Genomic DNA, 13547 nt, shown 5'->3' with positions numbered 1-13547 from the left:
GTGGGACAGAGTTTGGGTGCAGGCTCTGGGCTGGGGCACGGTGTGGGATGCAGGATTCATAGATTCATAGATTCTAGGACTGGAAGGGACCTCGAGAGGTCATCGAGTCCAGTCCCCTGCCCGCATGGCAGGACCAAATACTGTCTAGACCATCCCTGATAGACATTTATCTAACCTACTCTTAAATATCTCCAGAGATGGAGATTCCACAACCTCCCTAGGCAATTTATTCCAGTGTTTAACCACCCTGACAGTTAGGAACTTTTTCCTAGTGTCCAACCTAGACCTCCCTTGCTGCAGTTTAAGCCCATTGCTTCTTGTTCTATCCTCAGAGGCTAAGGTGAACAAGTTTTCTCCCTCCTCCTTATGACACCCTTTTAGATACCTGAAAACTGCTATCATGTCCCCCTCTCAGTCTTCTCTTTTCCAAACTAAACAAACCCAATTTTTTCAGCCTTCCTTCATAGGTCATGTTCTCAAGACCTTTAATCATTCTTCTTGCTCTTCTCTGGACCCTTTCCAATTTCTCCACATCTTTCTTGAAATGCGGTGCCCAGAACTGGACACAATACTCCAGCTGAGGCCTAACCAGAGCAGAGTAGAGCGGAAGAATGACTTCTCGTGTCTTGCTCACAACACACCTGTTAATACATCCCAGAATCATGTTTGCTTTTTTTGCAACAGCATCACACTGTTGACTCATATTTAGCTTGTGGTCCACTATAACCCCTAGATCCCTTTCTGCCGTACTCCTTCCTAGACAGTCTCTTCCCATTCTGTATGTGTGAAACTGATTTTTTCTTCCTAAGTGGAGCACTTTGCATTTGTCTTTGTTAAACTTCATCCTGTTTAACTCAGACCATTTCTCCAATTTGTCCAGATCATTTTGAATTATGACCCTGTCCTCCAAAGCAGTTGCAATCCCTCCCAGTTTGGTATCATCCGCAAACTTAATAAGCGTACTTTCTATGCCAATATCTAAGTCGTTAATGAAGATATTGAACAGAGCCGGTCCCAAAACAGACCCCTGCGGAACCCCACTCGTTATGCCTTTCCAGCAGGATTGGGAACCATTAATAACAACTCTCTGAGTACGGTTATCCAGCCAGTTATGCACCCACCTTATAGTAGCCCCATCTAAATTGTATTTGCCTAGTTTATCGATAAGAATATCATGCGAGACCGTATCAAATGCCTTACTAAAGTCTAGGTATACCACATCCACAGCTTCTCCCTTATCCACAAGACTCGTTATCCTATCGAAGAAAGCTATCAGATTGGTTTGACATGATTTGTTCTTTACAAATCCATGCTGGCTGTTCCCTATCACCTTACCACCTTCCAAGTGTTTGCAGATGATTTCCTTAATTACTTGCTCCATTATCTTCCCTGGCACAGAAGTTAAACTAACTGGTCTGTAGTTTCCTGGGTTGTTTTTATTTCCCTTTTTATAGATGGGCACTATATTTGCCCTTTTCCAGTCTTCTGGAATCTCTCCTGTCTCCCATGATTTTAAAAAGATAATAGCTAGAGGCTCAGATACCTCCTCTATTAGCTCCTTGAGTATTCTAGGATGCATTTCATCAGGCCCTGGTGACTTGCAGGCATCTAACTTTTCTAAGTGATTTTTAACTTGTTCTTTTTTTATTTTATCTGCTAAACCTACCCCCTTCCCATTAGCATTCACTATGTTAGGCATTCCTTCAGACTTCTCGGTGAAGACTGAAACAAAGAAGTCATTAAGCATCTCTGCCATTTCCAAGTTTCCTGTTACTGTTTCTCCCTCTTCACTAAGCAGTGGGCCTACCCTGTCTTTGGTCTTCCTCTTGCTTTTAAGAGGGGTGGAGGGGTGGGTGCAAGCTCTGGGACAGAGTTTGGGGGCCGGAGAGGGGGTGGTGGGTGCTGGGGGGGAGGGGACTGCCATCACATGTGGCTTCCTTCCTCCCCTGCTGCCCCTCACCATAGCCTCGGTGGGGGATGGGGCTGCCCCTTGCCCAGTGTTTGCAGGAGTGGTGGCTGGGGGGAAACCCAGTCAAACTCTGGTTTTACTCTTTCATTGATGGGTCACTTTAACCCCTTACAAACCCCTTCCCGCCTCTCTCACCCCCCTTTTCTACTGGGCTTGTTTGATCTTTTCGGTGGAGCCAGATGAAAACCACAAACCCCAGCGAGAGCAACAGGCTGGAAGACTAGACTGAACCCACCACCCACCCAGTCTAGTCCATCCCAGAGCCCAGGTCTGAGGGCAAATGTCCCCCCACCCCCGGGCCACCTGCTTCCACTCCTGGCTTCTCCTAGCGCCGCCAGAGATTCTGTGTGGCTGCATCGGGTGGGATTTCAACCGGACCCCCGCCCGCTAAATTTACCCCTGTTTTGCGACCACTCTGCACCAAGAGCACCTTTCTTCCCTGCCCTAGAGCTGCTGGATGGCTAGAAAGCTGAGCTGGGTGTTTGATCGATCCGGAATATTATCGTGCCTCCCCCCCCCCCAAAAAAAACTTAATGTCCACACAGCTTTGGGGGGGGATATTCCTCCCCCCCAAAGCCGGTCTATTTTATTGTTGCAGGGCAAATGAAGGAGCCAGAGTTTAATGGAAATATTCAGCCCCTACAGTGGTCTTGCAGCAGGGGAAGCAGAGTTGATGGAAAGGGAACTGGTTTGGATAGGAGCCCCCCATCCCCCTCCTTTGCAAAATAATTTGGGGAGGGGAATCAGATCACTCCGTGCCTCAGTTTCCCCTCTCTCGGGGGAGAAGGAAGAGATAAGTCTCAGCCTGCCGTGTTGCAGACCTTTCGCATTCTCCCCTCTTGATGTATTTGATTTCCTCCTCCAAACCTCCCTCTCTCTTTCACCTGGAATTCACAGCACTAAGTACTGGCTCGGGGCTTTCTTCCTGGGTTATATGATCCCGAGTTTAGTTTTGAAACAGACACAGGCAGGCACAAACTCACCCTCAAACAGCAACAGCACCGAAAACCACAAAACCCAATATTACAAACCTATGGGGAATCACAGGGTCAAACACTCACCGACCGAAGCCCCAGCAGCTGCTAAGGTGAGTGAGGTCCACTGCAGAGATTCCTGTCTCCCACCGGACCGGAAGCCCCCTAGGTGTCTCCTCCAGGTGAGTGCTGGGGGGAGGGGAGGGGAAGGCTGCAAAGCACATGTGCCTTCTCCTCTTCTCCTCTCCCCCCTCCTGACCTGCAACAGCTGCTGCTGCCTCTGCCTCAGCCCCCTGCCGGCCAGCGTCTCTGGTTGCCTAGCAGCAACAGCTGCTGCTTCCGGGAGAGCCAGGGAGCTTTGCTTCAGGCAGGGACACTGCCCGATCTGTGCGGGGCCCTCTTAGGGGCGGGGCCCAATTCAGGGGAATTGGTGGAATCGGCCTAAAGCCGGCCCAGACCACTGGGCCTGTGGGGACCTTGGCTTGGATGCAGCCCTGTTTTACTGCTCCCCCTATATTTCCCCTTGTTGTTTTTCTCCTCTCATCCCTCTGTAAATAAATATTTCCCTTGTTATATCCACTGTACTTTTCCTGTGGGTGTCTGTGTTCACTCTGGGGGGGTTAGAACAGGTGCCCCTGGGGTGGAAGGGATTTCTCCTGCTGCATTCCTGCGCGCGCCATCTCTTGGCCAGAGCTGCCTGCAGAGCAGACTCCATCTTGGCCACGAGGGCGCTAAAGTTACATAGACAATGCCTATGTAAAGTGAATACTGCAGTATGGCATTGGTTTGTTTCTTAACAGCACCCTGTTGGAACCCTCACCTCACTGAAGAGTCAATTATTCTCTTATACTCATTAATCCCTTTGCTGTTGATCGGGGAGACCACACTTTAGTGGCCCCTGTATTCAGCAGGATCCTCTTAAATGCTCTAATTCATTTAAAGCTGACATACAAGCAGTACTAGTACCCAGCTAGTTAGGCAGTGCTCAGCTGGTTAATATGCATGGAAGTCCAATGCTTACTTGAGGGAAGAAAGGGCGTACTGGTTTGAAATGTTTTCTCACAATCTTTACGCAGTGAAACAAATGAGAACAGAGACCTTTGTTTTATTCTCTTGCATTTTGTAAAGTAAATAATCTTTTTGGAACAGTTCTGATAATTTCAACATACTGTAGCCCATTTAATATATAATGGATTAGTGCCTGTTCTGGCAGGATTTGGTCTCCTAAGACTTTTTGTGAATCACAGTAAAAGAGACTGTGAGAGAGGGATGAAAAACATTAATTTTACAGCAGGCCCAGAATTTTCCTTGAATAGATTTTAAAAATTCCCAGGGTCAGGATTGTTACGTTGTGCAGTCTATATGGTTTTATAAAAACTTGATAATAAGTCAATATAATGTAACTGGGATAGTTTTAGAGAAAATACGGTAATAAGTGAATGTAACGTAACTGGGATATGCTTCATGCAAAAGGTCTCTTGTAAGGTATCATTACAAAGCTTATAATCTACCGAGTATGATCATCTGATTTGTATAAATGTACCACTCTTGTATCTAAAACTAGAAATATAAAATGTAACTCTGAGGGCCTATTGTAATTATGTAAAGTGTGGGCCATTAATGATGGTTTGGAATCTTGATGACTCCCATTAACCAGGACCATTGTCTGCAGATGGCTGTTTACCTGTGAGTCTCCCTGTATATGTGTGTGCTGGCAAGTGAGTAATGAAGTCTTGCAGTGACATGTGATCATGTCACCTGAACTGGAATCCATCTTTAACCTGGTGCTTTTCCAGTGAGGGGGGGTGGAAACCCAGAGGGACAAAGGGTTCCCGCCTTATGCAAAAGATATATAAAGGGGTGGAACAGAAGAGAGAGAGAGAGGAGCCATCATGGAGAATCCCCTAGCTAACACCTAAGCTGGAACAAGAGCTGTACCAGGGGAAAGAATTGTGCCCAGGCCTGGAAGGTGTCCAGTCTGAGAAAAACTTACTGAAGCATCTCTGAGGGTGAGATTATCTGTATTTAGTTTGATTAGACATAGATTTGCGCATTTTATTTTATTTTGCTTGGTGACTTACTTTGTTCTGTCTGTTACTACTTGGAACCACTGAAATCCTACTGTCTGTATTTAATAAAATCACTTTTTATTTAGTAATTTACTCAGAGTGTGTATTAATACCTGAGAGAGCAAACAACTGTGCATATCTCTCTATCAGTGTTATAGAGGGCGAACAATTTATGAGTTTGCCCTGCATAAGCTTTATGCAGGGTAAAACGGATTTATCTGGGTTTAGACCCCATTGGGAGTTGGGCATCTGAGTGCTAAAGACAAGCACACTCCTGTGAGCTGGTTTTAGGTAAACTTGCAGCTTTGGGACAAGTGATTCAGATCCTGGGCCTGTGTTGGAGCCGGACAGGAGTGGCTGGCTCAGCAAGACAGGGTGCTGGAATCCTGAGCTGGCAGGGAAAACAGAAGCAGGGGTAGTCTTTGCACATTGGGTGGCAGCTCCCAAGGGGGTTTCTGTGTTCCAGCCCGTCACAAGGATGTCTGGAAGACTGGATGAATCTTTTAGAGAGAGACACCGCCAGTTCATGAAGAAACTATCACTGATGCCAGCTTGTTTCATAATCTCCCAACCACAGGACAGGAGCTTTCATGGCAATGAGGGTGATTTAAATAAAGACACAGAGCTGGAAGAAATGTAGGCACTATTATATATAAATGTTGATGGCATAGATAGAAGCACAGCAAGATACGCAAAAATACATTACCATATGTAATTTGCCTTGGAAGAAGCAGGCAGCAGTTTCCCTGAGGGGTAATGAGTGCAGGCAACCCACCAATTAGATGGGTAAAAAGTATTCCAAACAAAACCATAATACACAGTACTCTAAAAATCAGGAAACTATGTGAGAAAGGAAATAGAATTGTTCTTCTGGCATCTCTCTATTTCCTGATGTATAATCCCGCAGCACAAGGAATGCAGCAAGCAGCTATGCAAATTTCATTTGAGTAATGGCACCAAAATTGGATCCTTGAACCAGTTATGCATCCTGATTTCAGGCTTTCAGTAGACAGGGACTTATACCCATGGAACCCCTCAGGAAACCTACACTACTTTGGCAGCTATGTTGATGGGTACTACAGAAACACCTAAACCAGACATATTAGATAAGAACATAAGAACGGCTGTACTGGGTCAGACCAAAGGTCCATCTAGCCCAGTATCCTGTCTACTGACAGTGGCCAATACCAGGTGCCCCAGAGGGAAGTGAACCTAACAGGTAATGATCAAGTGATCTCTCTCCGGCCATCCATCTCCACCCTCTGACAAACAGAGGCTAGGGACACCATTCCTTACCCATCCTGGCTAATAGCCATTAATGGACTTAACCACCATGAATTTATCCAGTTCTCTTTTAAACGCTGTTATAGTGCTAGCCTTCACAACCTCCTCAGGCAAGGAGTTCCACAAGTTGACTGCGCTGTGGGAAGGAGCATCTGAAGAAGTGAGGTTTTTACCCACGAAAGCTTATGCCCAAATAAATCTGTTAGTCTTTAAGGTGCCACCAGACTCCTTGTTGTTTTTGTAGATACAGACTAACACGGCTACCCCCTGATACTTGTGGGAAGAAGAACTTCCTTTTATTTATTTTAAACCTGCTGCCCATTAATTTCATTTGGTGGCCCCTAGTTCTTGTATTATGGGAACAAGTAAATAACTTTTCCTTATTTACTTTCTCCACATCACTCATGATTTTATGTACCTCTATCATATCCCCCCTTAGTCTCCTCTTTTCCAAGCTGAAAAGTCATAGCCTCTTTAATCTCTCCTCATATGGGACCCGTTCCAAACCCCTCATCATTTTAGTTGCCCTTCTCTGAACCTTTTCTAATGCCAGTATATCTTTTTTGAGATGAGGAGACCACATCTGTACACAGTATTCAAGATGTAGGCGTACCATCGATTTATATAAGGGCAATAAGATACTCTTCGTCTTATTCTCTATCCCCTTTTTAATGATTCCTAACATCCTGTTTGCTTTTTTGACCGCCGCTGCACACTGTGTGGACGTCTTCAGAGAACGATCCACGATGACTCCAAGATCTTTTTCTTGATTTGTTGTAGCTAAATTAGCCCCCATCATATTGTATGTATAGTTGGGGTTAGTTTTTCCAATGTGCATTACTTTACATTTATCTACATTACATTTCATTTGCCATTTTGTTGCCCAATTACTTAGTTTTGTGAGATCTTTTTAAACTTCTTAACAGTCTGCTTTGGTTTTAACTATCTTGAGCAGTTTAGTATCATCTGCAAACTTTGCCACCTCACTTTTTACCCCTTTCTCCAGATCATTTATGAATAAGTTGAATAGGATTGGTCCTAGGACTGACCCTTGGGGGAACACCACTAGTTACCCCTCTCTATTCTGAGAATTTACCATTTATTCCTACCCTTTGTTCCCTGTCTTTTAACCAGTTCTCAGTCCATGAAAGGACCTTCCCTTTTATCCCATGACAACTTAATTTACGTAAGAGCCTTTGGTGAGGGACCTTGTCAAAGGCTTTCTTGAAATCTAAGTACACTATGTCCACTGGACACGATTTCCCTTTACAGAAACCATGTTGACTTTTGCCCAACAATTTGTGTTCTTCTATGTGTCTGACAATTTTATTCTTTACTATTGTTTCAACTAATTTGCCTGGTACTGATGTTAGACTTACTGGTCTGTAATTGCCAGGATCACCACTAGAGCCCTTTTTAAATATTGGCGTTACATTAGCTATCTTCCAATCATTGGGTACAGAAGCCAATTTAAAGGACAGGTTACAAACCATAGCTAATAGTTCCACAACTCCACTTCTTTCAGAACTCTTGGGTGAATGCCATCTGGTCCCGGTGACTTGTCACTGTTAAGTTTATCAATTAATTCCAAAATCTCCTCTAGTGACACTTCAATCTGTGACAATTCCTCAGATTTGTCACCTACAAAAGATGGCTCAGGTTTGGGAATCTCCCTAACATCCTCAGCCGTGAAGACTGAAGCAAAGAATCCATTCAGGTTCTCTGCAATGTCTTTATCGTCTTTAAGCGCTCCTTTTGTATCTTGATGATCCAGGGGCCCCACTGGTTGTTTAGCAGGCTCCCTGCTTCTGATGTACTTAAAAAACATTTTGTTATTACCTTTTGAGTTTTTGGCTAACTGTTCTTCAAACTCCTCTTTGGCTTTTCTTATAACATTTTTACACTTAATTTGGCAGTGTTTATGCTCCTTTCTATTTACCTCACTAGGATTTGACTTCCACTTTTTAAAAGATGCCTTTTTATCTCTCGCCGCTTCTTTTACATGGTTGTTAAGCCACGGTGGCTCTTTAGTTCTTTTACTGTGTTTTTTAATTTGGGGTATATATTTAAGTTGGGCCTCTATTATGGTGTCTTTGAAAAGCGTCCATGCAGCTTGCAGGGATTTCACTTTAGTTACTGTACCTTTTAATTTCTGTTTAAGTAACCCCCTCATTTTTGCATAGTTCCTCTTTCTGAAATTGGACGCCACAGTGTTGGGTTGTTGAGATGTTCTTCCCACCACAGGGATGTTAAATGTTATTATATTATGGTCACTATTTCCAAGCGGTCCTGTTATAGTTACCTCTTGGACCAGCACCTGCGCACTACTCAGGACTAAATCGAGAGTTGCCTCTCCCCTTGTGGGTTCCCATATCAGCTGCTCCAAGAAGCAGTCATTTAAAGTATTGAGAAATTTTGTCTCTGCATTTCATCCTGAGGTGACATGTTCCCAGTCAATATGGGGATAATTGAAATCCCCCACTATTATTGAGTTCTTAATTAATAGTTCTTAATAAGTAAGTGGTCCATAGATCCCTAAGAATCAAGGGGAAAAAATGTGTCATCAGTAGCCAAAAAACACTGCACTGTATTTTTTATGGGGCCAACACTCCTACTCATGACTTCAATGTGAGTTTTGCTTGAATAAGGACTAGAGGAGTTGACCCATCATCAAATATCAAACTGCTGAATACTGATTCAGGCTATACGTCTAAATATAGCGATAGATATGATGAGCTAAGTTATACCTCCTGAAGATCTGGCTCATCATTTATCCATACCTGCACATATATACATATTATACATACAGACAGAGATATAGATATATGAAATTATACTAGAAAACTGAGTTGAACTTGAGTTTCTATACATACAGGAAAATATTTGTCTGCTTTTATTACATTTATAATTCAGCTGCCTCTGGATGAGAAGCAGCTCTTTTTGCAGAAAACCTGAACTTTTGAGGGGCTGCCCGAGTCTAATCAACTGTTCTAGCACTTGTTTCTGAAAAAAGTAGGAAACAAGAAGCAGCAAAGGCATTTGCTGGCACGGGAACCATTTGGTAGCTGACTTTTTGAAGTCAGTTGTTAATCAGCTCTGTCTTATGAAGGAGGGAGGGGATGTCACTCAAGGTCATGGACAGCCTTCAAAAGAAGGCTTCGAGGGAAAGTGAGCTAGGTCAGCTAACCAAGCCCGAAGGAAATGTTGATAGAAGAGAAATCTCATCAACATGAAGCTACTTCTTTGTAAAGTTTGTATCAATCTAGATGTTCTATTCAGGGCTGGGGAGAAAGTATTTTATCAGAAAAGAATCCACGATACTTTCTTTTTAATGTTCAGACGAGGCCACCACCATCACCATTTATTACTTGCTTTACAGTGGCAGCTAGAGATCCTAGCTGAGACCAGGTTTCCATTGTGATAGGTGCTTTGCATGCAAATAATAAGAGGCAGCTCTTGCCCTGAAGAGCTCACAATTTAACTAGACAGGGCAGAAAAAGTATTATTATTATTACTGTGCCTATTTTCAGTATAGGAAACTTGGGCACAGAGAGACTGTGTTACTTGGTTAACATTACAGAGGATGTCTCTGGCAGAGCAATGAACTGAGCCAGTGCTGGGAGTACAAGAGAAACCCACTACAGGAACATGTGGAGTTCTCGCTACAGAACAGATCAGATTATGATTTGGCTTATCTCACCTAAGTGCTGAATCGCCAAACAATCCAGTTTACAGTTTTATAGGACCTGGAACACTGACCCTGAAGAAAAGCAGAGCCCAAGCTTTCTCAATGGATTTTATTCACTAACAGAAACTTAAGACTCATGTAAGAAGACTTGCAATCATAGCTCTTCCCCCACGCCCCCCCCCCCCCCCCACGCCCCAGTTCACTGCTGCATTTAGGATGTAGTTTTCTGATTAGAGGTGTCCAAGGCAGGCCATGATTTGGATATTTCTGTCTCTGATTTCAAATGGAATGTCTGAAAACTGATTCTGACAAGTTAGGCAAGCCTGACCGAAACTGGATGTAGGTTGCTTCTTAGGATTTGGGTTCAAGGGTGCTGATGAAATAAAGGGAAAGTGGAATCTCCCTTCGCCTGGGGGGAAATCCATTTCTCAACGCAGTACCAATTTGAAAGAATCAGTCTCAGCCTCCTTCCTTTTTATACTTTTTAGTTCATTTCTAAAGGAACATTTATCCCACAATTAGCCAATTCCCCATCCCAAAGAACTGGGTTCTTCGGCCATCTGTTAATTAAGAGCATGGCACTGAAGAAAATACTCTGTTCATGTGGAAGATTTTTAACTCTGTCCCCAGAAATGGTAGATGGACTCTACAGATGAAAGTCAATAAGCCTTGTCATAAACGGATGTAGATTCTTTTATTTATTTCTCTACTGCATTTGTCACCTGAAATACCAGAAGAATATTCTTGTGAATATTTGTATTTAAATTAACACCACACCAGAGGATGTATGGTATTTCACAGACCCATTTAGATTGGAAGCTCCACATGACAGCGATTTAAACACTTATCAATGAAGCACCAAACATATTCGGAGTGCTATATAAACTAGACTTAACAACAACGAACAATGAACCAGAAGAAATGCTAGGGAAGAAATTAAAGGAAACCAATTGGTCTGATTTACTGTGAGAAAATTGAGCTATCCACTCTTATGGCATAGTCTAGGAGGACTGAACTTAGGGCTAGGAAATAAGATTTTCTGAGTTCAAATTCCAGTTCTTCTACTAACTCACTATGTACCCTTTGGCAAGTCCATTTCACCTCTCAGCCTCAGGTTTACTCAGATAAAAATACTTGGAGACAATGATGATTTTATTGGGGTTTGAAAGTGTGAAGAACACAGGTTTAAATGACTAACGGGATGTGTGTAATATGCCATAAAAATCTGTGCCATGTATCACTGTCATGCTATGTGAAATGCTACAAAACAACTAAATTAGCTTTCCCCAATCACAGCTTTGGAGTATCATCATGGTATTCACAACCCAGACAGCAGGCCTATTCATATAAATTCTTTTTGGGTAGATTAGCATCTCTCCACACTCTTCTTCTAACCCATTTCCCCCCCCTGCCTTAAGAAGATTGTTCTTATATACATCACAAGATTTATGGGCTAAAACTTTGTTCTGATATTTGATTATTTAACTAAGTGTACTGTGCAGGAGATAAAATGATAGATTGTGGGTGAAACTAAGATCTGGGCAAACCAACAAGAATGGGTCCAATCTTGCAGTCCCTTCCACATGAAAACTCAAGTCAATGAGTAAGGACAGCAGGATAGAGACCACTTATGGGAAGACAGAGGAAAACTTAAACTTCTTAAAACGCTGAAGTAGAAATTTCATTAATGTGAGAAAGCATTAGCATGACTAACTCACAGTGATTAATGGCCTGATTTTCAGTAGTGCAGAGTACCTGCATTCCCCAGATGCTGACTTAAAATGGAGCTTTGAGTGCTCAGAACCGCCGCTAACCTAATCCTACATGACTTGTCCAAGGTCACACAAGAAGTCTATGGCAGAGCTGGGAACATAATCCATCTCTCCTATTTCCAAGTTCAGTACCTTACCCACAAGACCAACCTTTTATTGCTTTCTAGTCATACGTTTCATTGCTCACAACCTTTTCTCTTTTTAAGCTGCTTCTTCCTAATATTCACCTCTGAGAAAATAAGTAGCAAGACAGTAGCTTGACCCTTCATCATGATCAATGAAGAAATGAATGATACCTACTTAAGTTAGTGTGTCCAAGAGGGAATAGGACATCAGCACTTCAGGCCAACTTGTAAAGGTTTCAGTGCATCCTTTACCTGTGTTTTTCCCAGTGGCACTGAATGGAGTTTCTTGACTGCATCAGTAATAGCCCTGGTTTCCACAGAACAGAGAACCCTGCAGATTGCTTTAGCTTCTTCAATCACTTTATCCACTTTATGCTGTTGACAGCAAGGAGAAAAAAACCCATTTAATAGAAATACCTCACAAAAAGCTTATCACTAAGTAAAACTGAAGTCAGTGGGTGCATCCAAAAATAAGTCTGGCACAAAACACAAGACATCATACATAAACCCAGGAATTTTGCAGACCACTGAGGAGTAGCAAAGTCTTCAAGACAGCAGGCGCGAAACTCTATATGCCTTACATGATTCCTATAGAGCAGGGTGAAACTTTCCTAATGAAATCTTTAACAAGCTAGGTATCACCTGCTTCGGTGTTTGGTTACATACCTGAAAGAGTCAGGCCAGTTTCACCAAAGGTTTTGTGGAGGTCTAAGAACCTTTTGACCTATCCAAGCTAAGCTTCTTGGACTAATTCCTTGTTCTGATTGAAAACTGTGACCAACTTAGCCTCTAAGATTGATTTTAAGGCAAAACATGGTGGTTTAGCTGGGTTTCATAAAAAAACAACACAAATTCTGAACAAACAAGTTCTGTGGGACCTTGAACCAGATAACTTGGAAACTTCCAAAGCTTTTCAGGAACCCTCAGAGTTCTCGCCACTTTTTATCTCCTACTCATATCAATGGGCCATTCTGCAGGGCCATGTTCCTCCTTTCTAGAAGTACTGACTCCTTAGAGTAATTACTTCTGACACATGGATAGGACTTTGAGTATTTTGCAACCTATTTTTCTCCAAAAAAATTATATTTCCAATCTATTAAATGTTCATGAAGAAAAAGTCCAGACTTTGAAAATATTGTATTTTACATGCCCATTGGCCAAATTACACTGTCTTTTACACAAACTGAGTTGTTCCAGATATATGATGTGTATTTAAGAATTTGTGACCCAAAAGAGTATATCATCCTTGAGTGGGTATCTGATGGAAGCTACTTATGCATGAAATGTCACCTGATAGAACTCATGGCAGAGATTAGAGAGATTAGAGATGCTGCTAGAGATAATGATGGAATTCAGTTGGGAATTTGAAGGCATAATACAGAACAGGAGGTGGTACAGACAACTCAAGATTTGCGGACACCTTCCAAACAAAAGTTTCTGGAGGATGGACTGCAAAAAGAGCAGAGTGATCCATGGAAGAATGTGACCATGAGGACAAGGTAGAGATTCAGCTAGTGGTGATGAAATTGAGTTGGGTAACAGGTTTGCTGCACTAGGGAATGAGGAGACAGGTAGAAGATACAGTGGCAAGGAAGAAGAGAGGTAGAGATGACAGAGAAAACCGGAAACTGGAGTTTAAGGAAAAGTGAGGATGATGTATAGGGGA

General features: G+C 42.8%; 1 protein-coding gene across 1 annotated transcript in view; it reads right to left on the bottom strand.

The window, feature by feature from the left end:
• PIK3C2G (phosphatidylinositol-4-phosphate 3-kinase catalytic subunit type 2 gamma) overlaps positions 1–13547 on the bottom strand; it is a 321727-nt gene that overhangs the window by 264164 nt on the left and 44016 nt on the right. Inside the window, exon 8 of the mRNA XM_065420952.1 lies at positions 12134–12256. Coding sequence (XP_065277024.1) covers positions 12134–12256 — 123 coding nt within the window. The remainder of the gene's footprint in view (positions 1–12133; positions 12257–13547) is intronic.

Source organism: Emys orbicularis, chromosome 1 (assembly GCF_028017835.1).
Source record: "Emys orbicularis isolate rEmyOrb1 chromosome 1, rEmyOrb1.hap1, whole genome shotgun sequence".
Taxonomy (NCBI): Eukaryota; Metazoa; Chordata; order Testudines; family Emydidae; genus Emys; species Emys orbicularis.
The sequence above is the reverse complement of the archived record's forward strand: the minus strand, read 5'-3'. Positions and strand labels throughout refer to the sequence as shown.